This window comes from Pterocles gutturalis, unplaced genomic scaffold (genome assembly GCF_000699245.1).
Source record: "Pterocles gutturalis isolate BGI_N339 unplaced genomic scaffold, ASM69924v1 scaffold16959, whole genome shotgun sequence".
Lineage (NCBI taxonomy): Eukaryota > Metazoa > Chordata > Aves > Pterocliformes > Pteroclidae > Pterocles > Pterocles gutturalis.
This window is the reverse complement of record NW_010133551.1, coordinates 1-22,653: the sequence shown is the minus strand read 5'-3', so window position 1 is coordinate 22,653 and position 22,653 is coordinate 1. Positions and strand designations below refer to the sequence as shown.

At 39.4% G+C, this 22,653-nt stretch overlaps 1 protein-coding gene across 1 annotated transcript in view; it reads right to left on the bottom strand.

Annotated features, from left to right (window-relative positions):
* The window catches only part of POLR1A (polymerase (RNA) I polypeptide A, 194kDa), a gene marked incomplete at its 5' end in the record, with an annotated part of 31,607 nt that extends 9,827 nt beyond the window's left edge, over window positions 1–21,780 (bottom strand). The window contains 25 exons of the mRNA XM_010081285.1: window positions 607–742; window positions 1,625–1,792; window positions 2,439–2,653; window positions 3,543–3,764; window positions 4,285–4,450; window positions 5,149–5,231; window positions 5,374–5,526; window positions 6,432–6,530; window positions 6,863–7,021; window positions 7,133–7,215; window positions 8,305–8,488; window positions 8,792–8,935; window positions 9,756–9,947; window positions 10,341–10,595; window positions 11,736–11,963; window positions 12,787–12,909; window positions 13,115–13,288; window positions 14,700–14,859; window positions 15,318–15,420; window positions 16,106–16,192; window positions 18,175–18,284; window positions 18,424–18,509; window positions 19,452–19,559; window positions 19,650–19,799; window positions 21,576–21,780. Coding sequence (XP_010079587.1) covers window positions 607–742; window positions 1,625–1,792; window positions 2,439–2,653; window positions 3,543–3,764; window positions 4,285–4,450; window positions 5,149–5,231; window positions 5,374–5,526; window positions 6,432–6,530; window positions 6,863–7,021; window positions 7,133–7,215; window positions 8,305–8,488; window positions 8,792–8,935; window positions 9,756–9,947; window positions 10,341–10,595; window positions 11,736–11,963; window positions 12,787–12,909; window positions 13,115–13,288; window positions 14,700–14,859; window positions 15,318–15,420; window positions 16,106–16,192; window positions 18,175–18,284; window positions 18,424–18,509; window positions 19,452–19,559; window positions 19,650–19,799; window positions 21,576–21,780 — 3,793 coding nt within the window. The remainder of the gene's footprint in view (window positions 1–606; window positions 743–1,624; window positions 1,793–2,438; window positions 2,654–3,542; window positions 3,765–4,284; window positions 4,451–5,148; window positions 5,232–5,373; window positions 5,527–6,431; window positions 6,531–6,862; window positions 7,022–7,132; window positions 7,216–8,304; window positions 8,489–8,791; window positions 8,936–9,755; window positions 9,948–10,340; window positions 10,596–11,735; window positions 11,964–12,786; window positions 12,910–13,114; window positions 13,289–14,699; window positions 14,860–15,317; window positions 15,421–16,105; window positions 16,193–18,174; window positions 18,285–18,423; window positions 18,510–19,451; window positions 19,560–19,649; window positions 19,800–21,575) is intronic.
* Between the last annotated feature and the right edge of the window lie 873 nt (window positions 21,781–22,653).

The following is a 22,653-nucleotide window of genomic DNA, read 5'->3' as shown; positions in this document are numbered from 1 at the left end:
CAGGAATGTTACTCCTTTGACAGAGAGACTTCATTTACTTCCTGCAATTTCAGTATATCGAGTCTCCAAAGAGCCACATGTTCCGCTTCTATTGAGCACAGCCACTTATATGAGATTAGGAAGGGGTGGGGGACAAACAGAAAGGTCTCTACTATGCCAGTCACAGCCAGGTTAGCTTGTCTTGTAACAACAAAACAAAACTCCTCCAATTCTAGAGACTGAGAAAATGAGCTTGAGGAAAAAAAAACAAACAAGGCTTTGGCAGCAACAATTATTCCTTCCTGCCATTATACTACTGCTATGTATGAACTATTACCCTCCCCCTTTATGTTCTACAGCAAGTTTCTAGCCTGTGTCAAACTCAATTTAACCTGTAGAGCATTGTCTCATACAGCCACAGTAGCTGTAATTCCTTTCGATGCTCCACTTCCCAGCAGACATTACAGGTTCAGTATGCAAGAGGTGAAAAGAAAGGACCCTTTCATCTTGCACCCACATATAAGCCTTCAAAAATGGAAACTGCTACAAAGCCAGACTAACTGATGAGCTCAAATAGGAAATTTTGTTTTGCAGGCTCTCAAAGGATACACTGAAGAGGAGGCTCACCTCAGCTAAACACACTCTTGTGAGCTGTTTCTTAAGCTGTTTCACCTTCTTGAGAGCTTTCTTGGTATTGAATACAGGAACACTCATTGTTGGTGTTTTAATATTTGCACTGGCCACCATCAGTATTTCCCGTAACCTTTAAATAAAGAATGATCTTTCAAATTAAGTGATAAATGCACTATGCAATCAGATATTTAGTTCATTTAATTAGCCAGCATGCAGCAACTGCCAGTTCCTCCAAAGCCATAGGCATCAAGAGCTGTGGTTACCGTTGCAGTGCTGCTTTTCACTTTGCTGGTTCCTCAGCAGGCACAGCACAACAGTAGCTCTGCTGCCTCAATTAGATTATCACCCCAATTACAGAACGAGACTAGAGATGATAATAAATTATTCCAAGCACTAACGAAGCCTGTTTCCTACAGATACATAATGTATGCTCCTCCTACTTTCTCCCTCCCTTCCTGGCTTCTCTGAAGTACACAAGCATCTCCCACCTAAAAGGCATCAGACCCACGCCCAGGGCCAGGGTCAGCACCCATGTCACTCAGAACAAGCTGCTGACTGGCTGGTAAACACACGTGTGATGCTGAAGTCACTGTCACGATACAGATGAGTCAGTGGAAACCTGGCTGCCATAAACCAGGTCTATCTCTACATAGGTGATAACAGTATTAAACATGCCAGATTTCACAGTTGCAGTGAAATTCTGTGTGAAAGAAACAGGTTTAAAAGTTAACAGGAGGACAAAGAGGCTGGCAGAAGGCAAACACACAAAGCACCACTTCTTCAGGCTCATACTGTACTGAATACTGTACTCCACAGAGATTTTACGTCTCAAAAATTAACCAAAACAACCATAAAACTGTAAAACATTAAAACAGTTCTAAACAGGCACAATTTACAATTAAACAGAAAGATCATTTGCCCTCAAGATTACACATATACCTGCCAGTGAGATTGAGCACTACTATGTAAGTGCCAAAAATGGCAAAGGACTCATTGAGAACAGTTTTCTCACCTTGGAATACCCAACGTGACATTCATTTCACCTCTGCCAGCAAAGTGGAAGGTGTTCAGAGTCATCTGTGTGGAAGGTTCCCCAATACTCTGAGCTGCAAGAAGACCCACAGCTTCTCCTGGGTCACAAAGAGATCGCTGCCATTTTAAGTACAACAAATCCTTTAATCTGAAGACAGGAAATAAGAGATTTAGCTCAATGTAGTACAAAATAAAGAGCTTAGAAGAGACTCCAGTGTGGCTCCGTTCAATGAAGTTACCTCTTTCAGCCAATTGCTCCTGTTAGCTTATGGATAAACACACTCCGGAAACCATAAAATTGTCTATCCCAATCTGCTCTGACAAACACAGCTCATTAACACAGAACTGGGGCCTTGGCCAAAGCATATTTTAGTTCTGCTGCTAATTCCCAGAATGTCAAAAGAGAGTCCGTTTACTCTTACTTCCTCATCTTAACTGCCTCACTAACTCCAAGGTGTGGCAAGAGCATATTTTAACTGTTACTGTAAAGTATTATTTTCTATGTAGGGGAACAGCAATACACCACGGCTATTCCACAAAGTCTTTGCCAAAGCCCTAAGCAGCATGAAAAATTCAAGTTTGGAAGAAACGGATAACCAGGGCCTCTCCACTACACACTAAGCAGAGTTTTCAGGAACTGTTCTGAAACCCACTACTTTGTTTCACAAAGGTCACAACAAAACACATGAGTTGATAAAGACTTTTCATCTTTAGCAATATCAGTCCAAAAATAGATATTCATTTTTAGAATAAATGTTCTGTTTTTAGAATAGAGTATTTTTAGAAGTTACTACCTATCAGAAGAAAGTGTTGGGTGTATATAACTTCGTCTGTTCTCAGATTCCCATTTGTTGATATAATCTTTGACTCCATTTTCAAACGTTTCTGAAACAGACGCAAAATAAGTATCTGGACGCCAAACACCAAGGCTTGGGTCAGGACACTTATTTGTCTTCTTCAGATACTTTCTTCGTTTCTTCTCATCTAGTTCATACCACATCTTCAATAACTGAAAACAAGAGGGGATTTTTAAGCAGGCTAGCTTATCCACGGTACGACCACAACTAAATAACACATCAATCGAGAAACAGAGAAGGGGGAAAAGATTACCTGCGTAAAACTTAAGGGTGTATGTAACACATAACAAACCAATTCAGCTACCAATACAGCATTCTCCGTTTTCTGATACTTACACTTTTGATCCCAAATGATTTCAAGGTTCTTTATAAGCTTGAAATAGTCAAGTTTTCTATCCATAGTGACTACTCCAAAAAACCACTGAAATACAGCCCTCCAAGAATGATGTTAACTTGGGAGTGAACCCCTTCAACATTCTTAAATCTTTACTTCTAGTTGACTACCACCTCGCCTGTCTAAAGCTGGCACGCCAAAGGAGCTTCTCTGATTTTCAGTTGTCAACATTCAAGCCCAATAGTCCAGTAGAGACCTTAAACGTAGCTTGCATCTTATTCATGCTAATCAGTTTTATTTCTTTTTCGGTTTGCTAGTCTTTCAAGTAACATTTCAAATGTTGCATTTAATAATGTAAGAAATTAATACCTACTTAAAAAAAAACCCCAACAATACAGAAGATCTTTTGCATGCCTTGCTGTTTTATGAAGGAGGAATTGGCTTGTAACATGGAAGTCTGTCCACTGAGCTTTATAATGTACTGAGACAAACATGTATCTATATCTACCTACATACCGTCTTCATTAGAAGCCATAACATATAGATTAGTGCCCTGATGTAAAAGAGGCTTAAGTAAGAGTAGTTTTTTGAAACTCATATAAGCACACTGGGAAACATTTGGGACACAAAAAGCCATTAAAAAAAAAAATCACTGAATTCTACAACTTTTTTAAAAGGCTTGCTCAACTCAACTGCTCCTGTGTTACCTGTAAAGTAACAGGATCTCTTCCATTTTTGATTTCTCCTCCTGGAATCTGTGCTTTCACACTAGCCATTTTCTTTTGGGAAAACAATAGAAAACCTCCTTCTCTTTGCACAGACTTTTGGTGCCTGGCTTGCCACTTTTTGATGGCTTTGAACTGCTGGTTAGCTTGGTGAGACTCCATCCTTGCTAAAGCTTCATCCAGATGGTTCGTCTTCTGGATTACCTATAAGGAAGTTATCTGTGTGATTATTCTCTCCCTGCTCACTGTAGCAGAAAAGGCAAAGCAAACTGAAAAGGTTATCTGCTGCCACTCAAATTGTTCAGCTGCTGTAAAACCATTTTCAAAATTTGTTTTCAACCCAGCTGAGTTTAAGCTCCTTGTATCTTTATGTGAGTAGTACCATTCTCTAATAACCAGCAATGATACTGGCAAAAGGAAGTTATCAAACTTGAGAGACTGAACAGTAAAGTTATCTGCATTGAATCCAGCTGAACAGTTAAAACACAAAAAGGAGAGCGCTTGGTGCTCTTTTGAAATTGAGACTGGTTAAATCATGACACAGACTTAAGATTCACTTCCATCTTTTGAATATAATGGCAAAAAAAAAATATATACACTAGTCTGAGAGTGACTGAGAGAAACAACTATGCCACTGGATCCCAAACAGGTATGTCAGACATCACCTGTGCATTTCAGCCTCCCTCTTCATCCCATATAAATACTTCAGATTTAGGTGTTCTACCTCATAGTTCTCTGCAATGAAAGGAAACTGCTGGGGTTGTAAGAACTGAGTTTTAGGGATATCCAGCCCATCTTCTCCATACAGAAACTGCACCACACTGCCATCACTATCTCGTACGGTCAGGTCATACTGAACCACCAGACCTTCCAAATGTTTTATGATACACCTGTTCCAAAGAAAAAGAATACAATGCTGTTAAGAGTCTACAAAGCAACTAGGATGATATGAGCCTAATATGAAAAATACTGTTTTCATTAATATCTTAAGCGCACTTAAGGGCTTATCAGGAATTCTGGAGGCCACAAATCATACAGGCATGACACACAGATGAAATGTCTAATGATACTGCAGTTTCCTTTGACTGAAGTGACTTAAAATGAAATAGCAAATTACTCTCTATTTCTGCTGTCAGTCTTAAACAGCTGTCTGAAAGAAGGGGGCATCCCTCTGTTAGAACCCCTCACTACACTCTGAAACAATTAAAATGTTCCATCTTCTATATACTGGAGGTGTTGCTGGACTAGACGAGGGCCACGCAATGTGGCAAAGAAAAGCTAGACTTGCCTGGATATTGTACATCTTTACTTGTACCAGGAAACAGATTTCTCCAAAAGGAAAAGAAGAAAAAGTTGCGGCTGCTATGTACCAGAGATAAGTTGAAGATTATAAAGCTCCACTTGATCCAGTACTCTCAAAAGTTGGCCTTAGAACAAACATTCAATACTCAGACAGCAATCATTTTTTCTAAAAAGCAAGTCCACTGAAGTTAACCTAAGCAATACAGGCACTTCTTCCAGTCTATGGCACTTTATTAAAAAAAAAAAGGGTTCGTTAAAGGCTGAAATTCTAAAACAATCCTCCTACCTTTGTAGGTACCCAGAACGGCTGGTTTTGACAGCTGTATCCACGAGACCTTCCCTGCCAGCCATGCAGTGAAAGAAGAATTCCTAAACATAAGCACAATCTCATCAGCATTCTGCTGAGAAGTACACCAAGAATGGCAATTTATGTCCCAAACTCCACTTATCTGTATTAAAATACCAAGATCTATAGGAACTTCAGTGTAAGCACAAGCAGTATTCAACTTACAGAAGGTTTGATCCCAGTGAGAAATCTGCCAGTCACAAATCCTCCTGAGCTAGGGGAAAAATCGTAAGGCTGGAAACATGGCAGTGATTTGCCAGACGCCATCAATGGGGGTCTTCGACCTTCTAACTCAATCTGGCCCAGCAAACAAGAAATCTAAATGTGGACAGGAAAAAAGAGAAACATCATTTTTCCATCTAACTTCTTCCTTACACAAGTCCAACTTTTTTTCTTGAAAAACACAGTAAAAAAATTAAAATCTTCAGTAAATGTTCCTTAACTAAATGTTGATGTGTTCATTAAATGTTCCTGCTACTAACGGGCAGAAAAGGCATGTAGATCTCATCCAGTCTTCTTAAGTTATTCCAGCCCCCTAACTCATCCTCAACATTACCATTCTCATCCTGTATGTTTGTTTTAACACAAATAGGTATGAAACTAAAATACCAAATACTTTTAGGCCGCTACATTACCCTCACCACCCCTCTGAAGTGCACTAAAACCAGAACAAAAACCCCAAAACAAAACTCCCTCTCTCTTGAGCTTTGGTCATTCTTCCTTATCAGAGATAGAATTTTAGATGGCCTTTTTATATAGCATTTATTACTTGGTGGCTGTGTTGCAGAAGGCAAAATGAAAAAGCATCCTTGCCATCTCTACCAAAATCCAAGTAAGATTTAGTTGTTCCTGTTCAGTAGAGGAAGAAAACAGAGGGGTCAGTCTCCAACAAAGGCCAGGAAAAGTTATTTTTCCTACAGGAGGTTTATTTGTAAAATCTGCAGCATCCCTTCTAAAAAGGAGGTCTGCTGTTTCTATAAATCCTAATGTACTGAGAACTGATTAAAAAAAAAATAGAAGGTTACAATAAACCTTGACTCTCCTCCATCACCCACTGAGACCTTTATTACAAATTTTTCCATACCAAAGGCCTCCATTCCCAAAGCCCAGAATAAAAATTTTGCTTTGGTATTAGATATGCACACAAGAGCTTCTCAACAGTTTACATTCTGGGACAAATCACATCAACACAGGTAGCTGCTAAGTATCCTAGCTGTTATTACCTGCATCGTATTCACAGTGGATCCTTTGGCTCCTGACTGTACCATCAACTGCAAATTGTTCTCTGGAAAGCTTCTGTGGAGACCGAAGGGCATACAAACCTAGAAAGTTGTGATGGGATGAAAGGAACAAAACCAAAACCATTACTAATCAAATAATAAACCAAAGCAATTCCTGTTGAAGGCTTTAAAAATTGAAACCGTGACTAACCACAAACATTCCTATTTATAATTTTAAAAGCATCTTGAATATTAAGCTGTTTTCTCACTCAGGGAGGACAAGGTGCACTGGCAAAGCAGTATGCGAAGCTTCATGCTGGGCACAAATGGAAAGTTCTAGCCTCCAGAACAGTCAGGCAGCCCCCATCAACATTAAATTAACTGAATAAGAAAGTCCAAACAAGATTAGTACACACAGATGGCTCAATGCCAACCTTGTTAACTTCATTGTTGTAACTGTTTACTTCCTCCTTGAATTTCAGATCAACCATGTTAAAATCCCTCTGGTCTTTGCAGAGATGGGCATCCTGCCACTTCCCTTGGACCTCCTCACATGATGCTGTTTCTGGCAAATTAAGAGCAGCTCTGACAGCCTGAAAGTAAAACATGGGGGTTTTTAGGTGCTAAGCAGACATGATTAAACAGGGCAGGATTTCAAAAAATTTTAATTATGGGTGGGGAAAAAAATTCTGCAAGGCACTTACTTCGATACCACACTGGCTTGACTTTTCAATGATTTTTCGTCTTTTGCGGTCTGCTTCAGGTTTAACCAAAATATCTTCAATCCCTGTTAAAGAAGAGAGACAGACCACATAATGATCTAAACTGAAAAAGAATTGAAGAAGGAGCCACACTTGGTGTCAGGGGTTTTGAGAGCAAAGAGCTGGAAAAGAAAGTCACAATTAAAGATATAATAATTGTTAAAATCAAGACAACTGCAGTTTGACAAAAAAAAATTCTGAGTGGCTTTTTGAGCAAGAAGGCAGAGGCTGTCAAAAAAAAACATGCAACATCAGCTAAGCTAAGCAGTAAGAATGCAAAATCAACTCCTTAAGAAGTCTTAACTTCAACAGTGTCTGTAAAATCTTAATTGCTGCACTTCCACAAACAAACGTGTTACAGGCCAGCCACATCAACCTTTTTTCTCTTCCGTCCACTCCAGAGTTCGTATTAGCTGAACTTGTCAGAATATGTAATTTCCTAGTGTTTTTAAAAAGTTAAACTAAAAATAAGATGCTTGTGATGACAGGACCAGGAGAACAGCAGTTTAGAACAAATCGAAGGCTGGAACCCTAACTCCTGTAAGCTATTTGTACAGAGTCCTGTGAAAGTCACTAAAATGGTCAATAAAATGGCTCGAGCACGAGATGGATGAGGACAGGCAGAAAGATTTTGTTCTTTTGAGATACAAGGAAACAAAATTTTCTTCAAGAGGAAAAAAGTTTTGATAACGTACATGATCAAATGCTGGCACAGAGACCCAGAGGGATTGTACAATCCCCATCCCTGGAGATACTGACTGGATACCACCCTGCACAAGCTCAAGATCACCTCCAGAGGTTCCTCCCAAGCTACAGGTACAACAGGAACAAAATTTCAACACAAGACATTTAGGCTGTGTACACTTTGACTAGGCAGGACAGAAGAGAGAAAGTGATGGACATACTCAAGATTATACTTTCTCTTTATACTTAGAAGGCAAGCTATGCACCAATCAGAAAAAAAGAAAAGTTGGCAAACAGCTATCCCACTCAAGGCCAGTCTTGTGAAACTTTATTTACAGAACTCTTAGCATATACTATGCCCAAATATGTCTGTTTTATACCTCAGGAGGTGCTGCACTAAGCACTAGTGAATTAGTCGTTGTCTTACTCACCCATTGTAAATCCCCTGTAGAGCTGTAGATAAGCCGTAAAGAGGCGTCCCAGACACGTTAGCACTTTCCCACTAGTTTCACCCCCATAGATCTCATAGCAACAGTGGACCAGGCCATAGGCAGAGCTGCCAAAGTGAGCTTTGTCCAAGACTCCACACAGTAACTCCCCATTTCTAATAATAACCTGAAAAATAAAACACAGCTATTCAGGAAAACAGAAATCTCAATCTGTATTTTTACACCTATGAAGTCAGACAATGACGACACATGGCCTAACAAAACCAGACAGAATCTGTATCAGTCAGGATCAGAACAGAGCTTTTCCTGACCCCCAGGCCTACCCTCTAATCACCACCTTCTGGCAGTAACTGTTGCTAAATATCTGGTTTTAACTTTGTCATCCCCCTGCTTCCCTTCCCATTCCTCTACTCTATACACAGTTTTATTACAATACAGCCCAGACTCCAGAGTTGATGCCCCAGCATACCTGAGATTCACACATTGAATCAAGATTTAGACATCTGTTTGCAGGTCCCTTTACCCAGGCTCTTCCACCAATCTTAGCCTTCCCAGTCAAATTCAGTGGGACCTGGTTTTCTGGAGTGATGTTTATTAACAATGTAGAAACAACCTATAAAGAAGCAGGAAGAGTGGCAGGAACTATTTATTTCCTATATTCCCCTCTCAATGTAAAGCATTTGGCATGGAGGAGAAAAGCAACATTCTATATGTATATTTTCCACAGACAGCAAAGCTTTAAAAGCTCAGAAATCTGAACTTTACAAGACAGGAATATACTTTTGCTACTCTACCCTTTGAAAGATCAATGAGCTTTCATAATTCTTCCGAAACATATGGCACCAAAGATTTTTTCCAATAATTAGATATATTCCTACATATATTAAAAAAAAAAAAAAAAAAGAGAGAGAGTTGTCTGTTGGGTTTTACAGGAAAAACTGGAAGAGAATTTCCCCTACTCTGCTATGAGACATAATACTTGGATTGAATGTTAAACTCTCTTAAATAATAGAAAATGGAGCATTCACTTAGGCTTCCCAGATACTACATGAACCTAATGATGATCGGAACCAAGAAGTCAAATACTAGAATATTTACCAACCACCTTTAAGTTCAGAGATTTAAAAGCACTGACTGACTTAATTTACTATGATCAACAAATTCTTTCTCTGCTCCCATGCTTGCAAACTGCAGCATTACACTTCTATCTGCAGCACTGTTCAGAGCAGCAAGCAGGAGTGCTATTCTAACACCGTAATTTTAAATGAAAGATAACTCTCATAGCTCCAATAACACACACCACGATCTATGTCGTGTTGATTAGATTATGGGATCTGGCTTTTCAGCAACCCTCAGCAGCACTAGTTTTAACATTAGCATTCTGCTTACTTTGGAACCACCAGCATCCTTTAGCCCAGTGAACTATAAACTACCTGCTTTCCTGTCCATAATCGCTGTGGTTTCATAATGGCAGGAGGGAGGATTTTAATTCTTCCTTTTTTGTCTGTTAGCCCTCGGTAAACAAGCTCCATATATTGCTCTCTGGTGAAAAAACAGCCTCGGATTGTCATGCTGACTCCAGAAATCATGTGATCCTGGATCAAGCCAGGAAGTGGCTTCCCATCCTAAAGAGATAACAAGAAAAAGGGTCGGGCAGGTAATAAGTCATATGCTAGCAGCTCCTAAAATTATTCCAGCTGGATAAAAGCACCGACATAATCTGTGAAGAACTCTTCATGACAGCACAACTCTCTGCTAAATCCTGGACACTGACATTAAAAAAATAAAATTGCTTGGATGTGATGCACTTTCTTCAGAAGAGATCAGCTGAGTCTGAGGAGATGAGAAGCAAGTAACAACACCTCAACAACAAGAATCTGTTGAAGGAAAGAACAAGACTAGCAACAAGTGGAGACAGAAAATGAACTGGGAATAAATGAAAAATAAATAAGTAAATATAATTTTTTTAAAAAATCAAACAACATGAAGGAATAAAGTTATCTGACAGTTTTACTTACTTTTGGAACCAGATACTGTTCATCAGTAAAGGCTAAGGTGTAGGCCTCTGCTCTGCCCAGCTCACTCTGTGGAAAATGGGCATTCATTTCATCACCGTCAAAATCAGCATTGTAAGCCTTGCAGTTGGCATAATGAAGCCTCAGCACCTTTTCTCCAGGCAGGATTCGGGCCCGGTGAGCTTGGATAGAGGGTCTATGAAGAGTGGGCTGGCGGTTCAGTAAAAGGACATCTCCATTTTTAATATGTCGACATACCTGCAAGGGAATTTTCATTACTGCCTGTAAGGCATTTCCACGCACGCCTCTGAAAGACCGCATCTTAAAATATACACACAGCCAAAACATATCATTTCTAGAATTAATGCTCTATACAAAGCTTTGTAAGAGAATCAAGACTGCTTGCCCCTGAACCCCCTCTACTCTCCACCAAACTGCACTCTAAGGTTGCATATGCTCCATGAACTCCCACAAACCGTAGTCATCACACCAAGTTAACAGCGTGCAAGCCATGCCCTACCAACCCCTCCTCCTACTTGGCTATATACGGATCAAAGACTGAAAAAGAAAGGAAACTATGCCATTTGTAAATGAGAAAAACCATTTACCCAAAGGCTGCTGGGCTGAATTGATAATCTCTGTCACCATAAATCCATCACTGGACATCCCAGAATAATGTAATATGACCCAGTAGCTGAAGCAGAGGCCAGGCACCTCTGAGTTATAATTTCAGGTTTGAGTACAACACAATGTATTCTGCTCTAGAACACAGTCTCATTTTAATTTCTCTGTCAGTAACACTCATGCTATAATACATACACTTAAGAGATTATCAACAGGAGTATGATAAGCTACGTTCGTAGTCTAAATACTGTAAAATTTACCTCTGTGACAGTTCTGTGCTGTACCTGCTCTACAAGCATATTGAATTTCAGTCTTCAGAACTACCACCAAAAAACTGCTCCAGATACAGAAAAAGGAGAGGAAAAAATTTGGCTGAGAAGGTCAAGGAAGGCAGGGGGATATAAAAGTATAAAATGAAAGCAGTATTTTATCTTCCATACTGCTAAGACTTCCCAAAAATAGTCAGCTGTAAAAGACAGACTACTCCCCATTTTGGTGAAATGAATGCCACACACTATACATTAAGAGAAGAGAAAAATTCAGGATGTAAAAACGTTTTTTAGAATTTGAACAAGTATCAAGCTCTTCTTCCTACATCCCTCCCATCTTTTTCCTCAGGCACCTACTAAAAGATAACCCTGCCCTGAGAGTCTTTGTGAGCAGACCCACTGGAATCACTAACAAGGACAGTAGTGGTATTATTTAAAAAAAAAACAAAACCCAAACAACACCATAGGTGTAGGAGGGCTCTGACAAACCCTTGGTAGTACTCACAATCTTCAGTCCTGACTGGGGAGCACCTGACGAAGGAGTGAGGAGCTGCTTGGCTATGGCTTCCCTCTGGGTCAGGCTGCTCGCGCTCAACACTGTACGGGAGCCGTCTTCGTTAATGACCATGGAGGCCCCAGGGTGAACCTTTGGGCCATTGATGACAGCCTGCCTCAGCTCTTTGACGTTCCAGGGAGTGACTGGCTGAGGGTAGGTCAGTTTGGTAGCAAACACCTAGACAGGAGGGAAAATAGGAGAGAAATAACTAGTTGTTCAAACTAGTTGTTCAACCTTGGCTTAAACCAGTACTAAGTCACTGAAAAAACAGTGTCAAATGTTAACTCGTACAAAGTAAACATAAATTACTTTAAGCTCTTGGATGCATCTCCTCCTGAATCTACTGTCATGCCAAATAAATACATTTCTGTTTTAAAATCCTCTACCATAAGAATAGAAACAAGGTCCTTCTTTTGATTTTCTACTGCAGTAGAAAAGGCAAACTCAATCAGCAATTAAAAAAGAGAAAGCATGATTTTAGATTCTGCAAACAAACTGACAAATACAGAGAAAAAGCACATCAGGTCCATTGTTTGCAGATAGGGATGCAGAAAAGATGAAATAACAAAAAGCTCAAATTTAGACTTGGTGTTCTCTCTGTGCAGTTAAAAATCATTAAGGACGAATGAAGCTGGGGACGTTACGGTCTTTTCTTAAAGGCTACTCACAGCTGGCACAAGACACACTGTACAAAGACCGCAGGAGAAACAGGATCTACTTAAAGTTAGCACCAATTCATAATCCCAGGAAGCAAATACAGATTTTTTAATGTTTTTAATCCTCTTTCCCAGATGTGGTGTTAGTATAACTGTAAGAATTTCCTGCTCTTCAATGCTCCTTCTTTATTAACACACAGTGATAACATACAGCTATGACAGACTGAGGAGGAAAGAGTCCAGACAAGTCACAAAATCTCCACGTTTTAAACTACGTAGCTGAAAGTGTGACAGTGTGCTTCAGTCCCCAGCTGGACCAAAAAGGAAAATTCCTTTATTCTTACCATAGGAATGCCAATCTCATTGGTACCAATGTACATATCAGGGCAAATGACAGATCGAGCCGCAAAATCCACACGCTTTCCCATCATGTGCTTGCGGAACAGTCCTTCCTTTTTCTCCAATAGCTTTGAAAACAGAAGTTAAGTTAATGACTAAAATGTGAAACCATACAACATCAGACAGATTCTCTAGATATTACAGTGAGGAGTATTATGAAAATGCCTACAAATTAACGAAAAATATTCCACTTCTTTCTTATTCCATCAATTTCTCTTGTTTTAACTGTGACACACAAAATCCAGAATCTCTAAGATTCTGCCTGCTACGCACCTGACGAATACCAGGGTATTTTTCTGTCATTAGTTTGTCCATGTCACTATCAAATACAATGTTGACATGGCTCTGAAGACGAATCCAAGCGTTGTACAGCTTATCTGCAATGCTCTGTCCTGGAATCATTGTCAGGACAGAATGGTCCAGAGGTTCATCATTCTCTCCTGTCTCCTACAGAAACAGAAATTAGAAAATTGGACTTAACAAAAAATACCTTCTATTTACTAGGCTAAAATTATAGTATTAAATTGCAAATTAAACATTGGCCACTACTCTGTACCTCATTAAAGACACTAATTAAAAAAAAGCCAAAACACCAAATCCCAAAAACTATTAACAAGGTAGACTTTCAAATTATTACAGCCAAGTGCCTCAGACAGGTCTGCTGTCAACCTTTATAAACTGACTTGGATTGGAGATCTCCAAACACCACCTATACCAGTGGGATTTTAAAAGAAGATTGCTAATCAATCATCTGGTAAGTTACAGTCCTCTTTCCAAAATTAGATGTTACTGGTTAGTCAGTCTGTGCTACAAATCACTGTGCGACCAGAAAGTCCTATTGTTAGGTTATAATGTAAATTCAAGAGGTTTCATCACTTACACCACTCTGTTTTTACAGTCTAGAAGTCAGTATACCAGTCACATCCAAAATGCATTAACCTGTCACATCAAACATTTTATGAACATATCTCCACCTACCGGCTAAATTCAGAGTAACTAAAAATGTTCAAAACGTTTTACACTTAATACGTAAATCAAGCTCAGCTGAAACTAAATCCAGTATCAAAGAACCCTCAATAATTCAGTAACAAATATGAAAAGAGGCATGGTGACATACATTATTATTTACTACTATACGACCATGTGAACTGTTAGTAGTAAACAAGTATTATTACTAATTAACATTATTTGTGATGTGTTTTTTTTTCTATTTACACATCAATGTAGATTTAGATATCAGGAAGACATTTTTCACTGTGAGGGTGGTGAGGTAGTGGCCCAGGTTGTCCAGAGAAGCTGTGGATGCCCCATCCCTGGAGGGGTTCAAGGCCAGGCTGGATGAGGCTTTGAGCAACCTGGGCTAATGGGAGGTGTCCCTGCTCACGGCAGGGGGTTGGAACTAGATGATCTTTACGGTCCGTTCCAACCCAAACCATTCTAGGATTCTATTCTAACAACCACAATCACAATTGGCTCTTCTAGGCTTAGAAGATAAAGTGGCTTTTTTCCCCCTCATAATTTTTCATTCCACGAGACGCTGGAAAAGTTTTGTTATGAACTGTTTGTGCTGCACATGTTTCATTTTCTAGTAACAGGAGCCTGTTATATCTCACACACAGTAACCTAATACAAAAACCATGACTCAAGGAGTCTGCATAAAATGTTTTTCCCTTTGCACCAGGCAGGTGAGCGGAAAGAGGCACAAGCAAAAGAAAAAAAACTTCAGGAGAACATCTCCAATGACACATACTCCAACAGCCCAGGCAAAAACTGTTACTGGAACAGTTTAAACAGGAGCCTACCTGAACTTGACCCCCATATCCAAAAAGCAAAGAATAAGATAACCAGCAAATCTTACTGTTTGGATCTCTTCTGTAAGTTTTATTGGCTGACACTGTTCTTTCGCCATGAAAACCAAGAGCTTCCGTATCATTTTGGCATCTTTCATGACAGCCTGCAAGTTCACTGTCTGACCATTTGTAAACAGTCGGTCTCCAACACGATTTACAGGACGATATCTACAGCAGATCAAAATTACTTTAGAAGATTAAAGCCACCAAGAAGTAGCATGATAAACCTCAAACATTCTAAGCTATGACTCCAATGCACGAAAAATAATCTCTATAAACTAAAAGTGAGCATTTAAAAACTCACACATTATACTGGGACAGTCATAAAAGAGGAATGCTTCCTTAACAAGGAACTCTGCCAGTATTGTACAGTTATAACAGTCTACAATAATTTTAAACAGTAAAATACATTTTTTTCATAATTATTTCTTCAGTAATTTAAGAAAATAATTTGTAGTTATAATAAAACTTATCAGTTACTGCTGCGATTTAGGTTTTTTTTAAACACTCCACTGACATTTTGGCAGACCAGTGTCCATACTATAGGTGTTTCCACCTCCAACTCCTGCACAAAGTATGCACTAAACCCCAAGAATTCTACAAAAGTTTTTGGGGAGAAATTTTACCTTGAAGGCGGAACCACAAGTAGATCTAAAAAAAACATCTCTGGACTGAATCCTGAACTCTCATGGAGATCCACCCCAGGAAAGAGATAACGTAAAAAGAAACCTAAAAAGATACCATAGAAAAGATAAACTCAACACTGCTATTGTTTGGAAACCCAAATCCCCAGATGCTTTTGGTCAATCAAGCCAAAAGCATCTGCTAAGTTAAACATGAGCAAGCTTGTTTAAAATAAAAACATTTACGCATACTTTAGAAAGAATTGCCATTGTTCTTTTTCATCACATATGTGATTTTTTTAGAAACAACTCTGAACAGAAATAGAGAGTAGAGCAAAAGAAAAAAAAAAGCAAAACAGGAGGAAGAAACAGTTTCCAGCTATTCGCTGTGACTGATGCATGAAACTGGTTTGTTTTTTCCCCAGAAACTGCAGACAGATTCAGAGTACAGGGAACTCAAAAGAAGAGACTGCTAAATACGTGTTCAGTCTTTAACCAACGTAACTGGGGGGAATACTAGGTGCAGCACCATATGAACATCAGATTCTCTGTAAACAGCAATCATGATTTGTGGGGAGCCACAATCTGAGAATAGCTAATCAAACTATTCATTGAATCCAGCTGTCTGCATTCACTAGCTACCAGTCATCCTGCACAAAATCCATCTTGCAGCCAGAAGCCCTTAAGGCAAAAAGCAGAGATTTGACAAGGAGTTCACATGGGAACAATTGAAGACTTTGTCTGCTAAATGACACAGAAAACAAAGTAATGTTGCTCTTAACAACAATTACCTTCATTCTTCCACAGAGCTAGGATGTATTCCTTGGCAGTCATCGGTGTCAGGTATCCTCTCTTCCCTAACTGGCTTTCATCAATAGCTGAAAAATAAAAAAGAAAATAAAATATTTAAAAAAGAATCATGAGAGGTTACTTTGAAGGTTCTTTTTGTTTACAATGGTAAGTGCTTCCACCTCAGAGAAGGAACGGAAGTATATATAAAAATACTGGCTAACACCTACATTAAAATATCATTAACACATTTGCCTTGGGGATATTAACTGAAGAGCCTTCCCAGTGCGGAAAACATAAGCCATTTCTGTGGCTAATGGCTATCAGTATAAGCAACTGAAACAAAACTCAACTTTAACATCTAAAGTGTATGCTTTGTTTGATTAATGGGGAGCTGGACCCCTTCCTCAAATGATCTCATCCACTAACCAAAACACAAATCAAGAGTCAACCTGCATTGGGGCAACACAGAAGTGGGATTAAAGTATTACCAGCAAGGTCAAGGTTCCCACAAAACACCCAGGGGGATGAGAGAACAGTGACAGTCAGCAATCCATCTACACTGTAAGTTAGAGTCTGGGCTAGCTGTATTTCGGTGAGGAAGGAAAATATGTGGGTTTGCTACTGAAAAGCAGCAAGATCATTTTGTTAAAAAGACAGAGATTTCAGTCTCAATTTCCACTTCTCCTGGAGGCCAGCCCCTCATGTCCCAGGGAAGCCAGAATACACAGCTTGAGAAAAACAATTCTTCCATGACCTCAGCTTAAGTCTCCTGCTGTTCTTTCTGCTAAAGTCCAGAAATCCCAATTTTTCCACACTGAAACTTCAATTCCCCATTCCATAGAAAAGCTCTCCATCCCTTAAGCACCAATGTATCAAAGCTAAGGTTAAAACTACTCCCTCCAAGATTCAATACAGCAGCTGTGACATAGGCTATGCAGAATGTACATAACTGTATAGTCCAACCCATCTCAGAAGATCTACTACTTCATTGTAATGAAAACAATCAAATGGTGTTACAGCCTTGGTCTTTGAACACTGACAGGAGGAAGATGTTTCTTACTTGTACTTCAGCTGTGAATGTTAACAGAGAGTGTGAGAATATGGCTGCTTTTGAAGCTTTCCGTGGTAAGGCAAGGAAAGCCTAAATCTGGCAACTCACCGGACCTGCCAGAACAACTATCTTCTTCGCTAGCATAATAGAACACGCCCCCAGACTTTAGAGAGTCCTAAAGGAGCTCAAATAAAACACCCAAAGTAGTAGCTTACAATTTAATGGAGTGAAATCATACTTGTCACTCAGAAGTGGTAACACTGGGATACACAAACTTTCCTGCTTTTACTGAATGTGTTATAGAGAGGAGGGTAAAGCAGAGATCTGACCTTTCTGCTTTAAAACCCACCACTGACATTGTGCTCCTTCAGCCACAACTCCAGAGGCTTAATCTAGTATTTAAACCACAGACTAGCAGACGGAATAAGTTCTCTATATAAATCTTTTGTAAGGGTTAAATAACATGCACATAGATCTGCTTCAATTCTAGCTGGCTGCATTAAGGCCAAGGATACAACGAGAGGAAAAAAGTAAGTTTAAAGTGATTCAAATACTAGGTTAACTAAGCCTGGAAAGTGTCATCTACTTTCTTTTCTGTCTTATCCTCTTTAAGAGGGAACTCTTCCGTAAGAGTTAAGATTATCTGATTTTCTTTCTGAAGTAAGGTTGGTCATCTTCCCCCTAGCTATTTTTTTATCTAGACTTTCTGTTTTAAAAATCTAACAGAAAATCATCTACCCACCAAAAATGAAGCGTCCCAAAACTACATTAGAGTTGACATAGATTATGCTTTTGTACTTCTTTGCCCTGTCATACACAGACACTCTAAGCTGCAAAAAATACATAACGCTCACAAATAAAGAAATTTAATGGACTCAGGTACCCCCCTATTGCTGAGCTTTACTTATTTAAACTTTTATACACGAATCATAAGCGCACATTCACTGTTAGGATTCTGTGCACCTTAAATACAGGAAAATAAGTGCCAACATATCTGAGTAAAGACAAATACTTTACCTGCTGGCTCCTCCAAAATGCCTTCCTCTCCTGCCTTATGGTACACTGTAGAAGGATAGGTTACCGTCAGCTTGCTGTTATGCTCTTTTCGCACTAGTGATCTCCTAGATCTTAAAGGGAAAAAAACAAAACAAAAACAAAAACCACCAAAAAAAAACAAAGCCAGGAAAGGCAGATAAAGGTTAATACAAGTGCTCACAATATTTAACTTTACACCATGTATTTAATTCCTCGTGTAGTTAAACTTACTTGCAGTTTGGGCATTTCTTTGAACTCATATGTGCTTTCCAGAACTGTGCTATCAGTTTATTTCTACACTCGCATACGTTTTTTACCTGGTAAGGAAAAAAAAAACCAACACCACAAAACCTTAAAAATAAATTAAAACATTTGATGTGAAGAATTTATTAAACACTACGTAAGTAGCTATCAACACGAACATTATTAGTATCAATGCACACACTTCCTTGCATTGATTTAACTCATGCCTTAATCTCTAGTTTTCTTCCATCATCCTCCCATATTTGCTGGAAACATATATCCCCCAATACTTGCCACTCTCCTTTTAAAATTGATTTCATAAATAGTTTTAATTTTTCAAGTCACTACTGAATTTTAAAGCTTTTCTCTAATGATGATTTAAGAAGGTCGAAGATTGATAAAATCACTTCTTGTGAATGCTCATGAATGTATGATTTACACATACACCATGCTTAAGGTTAGTTTTGAAGCAAGTGATTCAGGAATTAAACTTGGCTTACAAACAAATCTGCTCTAACATGTCAGACCTTTAAATATCTTCTTCACTAATATTTTCCTTTAACTAACAATGTACATTAAACTGCATTTAAATGGAAATGAGAATTCAATTACATAACTTCCTAAGAATTTCACTGTAAGTAATTCTGCAAATTTGCTGGATGCATGAGTTCTCAAAAAATGTTCTGCAGCTCAAAACAGCTGTAGCATCATAAAGCTAAGTATCAACATCTGTAGGTAATGTACTGACAGCAGCATCAGATTATTTTTATATGATGTTTACACCATCTAGACATTGCCCTACACAAGTGTATTTTCCAGAAACCTAATAATTATACTAAGAGGAAACAGACTCTTTTTAAACTTAATTTCAGACATTTCACACAGAAGGCCCTCTGAATACATCCTCAGAACTCCAGGACAAAATCTGGAGTCTACACAGACAGACTTTGTTCTGCACATCAATATTTTAAGATGACAAAACCTGAGATCTCAGGAGAAGCACTGATTGTACTTACATTTGAACACTGATCTGTTATTTGATGACTTTGCAATATTTCCTGAACATGGCGATTTAACTCTTCTTCAATTTCTGAACCTGTTGCATCTGCACATTGCTCTAAAAACTAAAAGAAACAGGATGAAAGAAATTAGGATAGCTCAAGAGTTACAGGACTATCAACTCAAGAAGGAAAGGAGAAATACACAGTACTTGCCCTGTTCAGAATGACTTCAAGATCATGGACAGCATGAAGCAACCCTTTCTCCAGAACCTTCAGCTGACTTAGCAGTAAGTGAACCACAGCTCGAGTACATGTCAGCATGTGACAATTTAAACAAGAACCTCGAATTAGAAGGTATAATTTCTGGAAAGAAAATGGAGAAAAAAAAGTTATCCTGGTAGATTTACAGCTTGCACAGTATGCAAGCAGATCAATTTGTTTCAACTTAAAGAAAGTGGTACTGTAATTGAGAAATTGTACTGAAAATAAAAATTCCTTTCAACCACACAAACTCATATGCAAAGCATGATCTGTAGACAAACTATCTGCAGGCCACCTATGTAACAGATACGGGAAAAGCCTGTCATATCTACAGCAACTCTGGGACCAAAGCTGCTGTACGGAGCACTGTGATTACACCTTCTAACAGCTTGTCCCATAAAGGACAATGGGGTACCCAAAACTCCACACTAGCAAAATGAAACGTTCTCATCACAAGTACTAACAGTGTCCCTCAAGATTCTTCATGCAACCATTCTCCTTAACCTTTGAGAAAATATCAGCTGTTTTTATTATTCAGCATAGCACTGCACACAACTCACTCCAGCTGTGCACAGCACCAGTGGCCTGAAGGCTAGGAATTACTGCTCCATGGTTTTATTCCTTGGTCAAATATTCTACTTCAAAGCTGGGACAAGACTAGAAGTGGGATGGACCTCATCTAACATCAATCATCTGCAAGTGAGGTTTTTAGTCTCAATTAACAGCCTACACTGTTAACAGTCAGCTGCTGTAAATGGGGAGAATGGCACCTCAGGAGGGAAAGTAACTCCAGCTCAGGCTCCTGTTACAGGCTAGATGAATCTTCCTCTGCAAATAGCACCACTCCTCAGACTCCAGAAAGAGTTAAAAAAGTTCAATCTGATTATGCACTGAACTTCCAGAAGAACAAAATAAGGCAAAGCCTCCCCTTATAGCCAGGAATCCTTTTATATTTGAAAGACGACCCTCTGAAAAAACACCCACATGAAGCACTTGGGAGAAATGTGCAGTCTGACCATCACCAGTAGCTTTCAGAATAAGCTTATAATAACTGCCCCGAAAGATGCACACCAAGTCAAATCTCTGCTCTACGTTAGGCATCCCACATCTCATGTTAATGCAACAGTTGTAAAGCAACAAGAAGCACGTGTCTTCCACATGCAAGAGATCTTCTTGACAGCTTTTTTTTTTAATTAAAAAGACTGATGAATTTCGATATAGCTTAGCATTTTTCAACTCTCTGCTCCCACCAAACTTAGAGTGCTATATTCTTCCATTTACTTGGCACACATATTATGACACTCTTCACATTACTGGAGAGGTTGTTTGGTTCTATCCACACTGATCCAGTTTTCTAGAATAAATAATTCTGGAATAACAGGACCTACAGGGTAGAATGTACAACACAGCTATTCAGAGAAAAAAAAAAAAAAAGAAAAAAAAAAAAAAAAAAAAGCCCTGAATGCCCAGGAAGGACTGGGAGATCCTAGGATAAAAGCAGGTAGTTGCTAATATAAGTTTGTAGTAGTCGTTTGAAGGAAACAACTAATAATTTTTACTGTGCCATCCATTTAATTAAGACCTGAGACCCTACAGTTGGTCATATAGCTTAGTGATCAACATTCCCCCTCTCTTGTTCTTCAATACTGAGTGGAATAATAGTTAAAAAGTGTAGATTTTGCAAAAGTTTAAGGAGACTATTTGTATTGAACTATCATGACACAACAAGCTTTTTCTACTACATTTGCTGTTATTACACTTAAACTTAGAGAGAAAACAGATCTCGGCATTTTTATTATTTTCAAGGACTACAAACTGTATGACAGCTTGAACACCATCACCCATTTCACCAGCAAGACAACAATTACGCATACATACATCAAAAAACAGAGGATTGTAGACAGTCAGAGGCAGTTCTATATGGCCAAAATGACCGGGGCAGTTGCTGAAGTTCTGCATACAGGTTGCACACACTTCTTTGGAGTCTGGAGGTCCCAAAGCCAAATCATACAGTCCATTAATGGCTGGATTCCCCACATTATCCAAATACTGAGGATTTGTTATGGGTTTTACACTCAGCTTCCTGAAGTTGAGAGAAAAGAACAAAAATCAGTCACATGACGTACACTTGAACGTTACAATTAACATTTACATTTATATCTACTGGTTTTTATTGATAAAAATGTGGTTTTGAAGGCACTTTGCACCTGCAGTGGGAATTTCTGTATCATTGACTGCATTGTCAGGGTACAATCATTCACACCACAGTGAATACTTCTTTTACATCTTTAGCCATTACATTAAGATGGCAAGTAATTTCATCTGCATGTCCTCTCAAGCAGTGGGAGAGGTACAAACCCAACAAAAAACACCTAGACAAGGACAGATGCGTGCCCCGGACTATAAACCGTACTAACACCACACCAACACTAAAGAAACGCTGACAGCTCTCTAGAACTCCAGGAGAGACAACCTGCTGGAAGGGACCGCTAAAACACCTCTGCAACAAAGATCTCAGCTCTGTGATACTTCACTGGTGCTAAAATATCTGAACATTTTCCCCTTGCCGAAACCAGAAAAGCCTTTTCTGTGCCAGACACTCAGGATGAGATCCCAGGTCAGGTTGCCAGGAGCATGGCCACCAAGGAACAAGCCCAAGCCCAGCCTTACCAGCACACGGCTCCTCCTGGCTCTAACAGGCCCCGCTGGTCCTGAGGGGCAAAGGGGGGGGGAAGCCAACACACCCCCTCAGGGGAGGCCCCCAAAGAGAGGTGCAGCCTTCGCCCTCCCAAAGGGAGTTTATGGTTCACCCCACTGCCCCTGGCAGCACATGAATAGGGCTGTCCCCTCTCCGACTCCATTGCCAGCGAGGGGCTCTCCCCAGAGGCCCGGGACGGCCTCCCTGTCCCCTCACAGACCCTTTCCCCCTGCCCCCCTCACTCTCACACAAGGAACC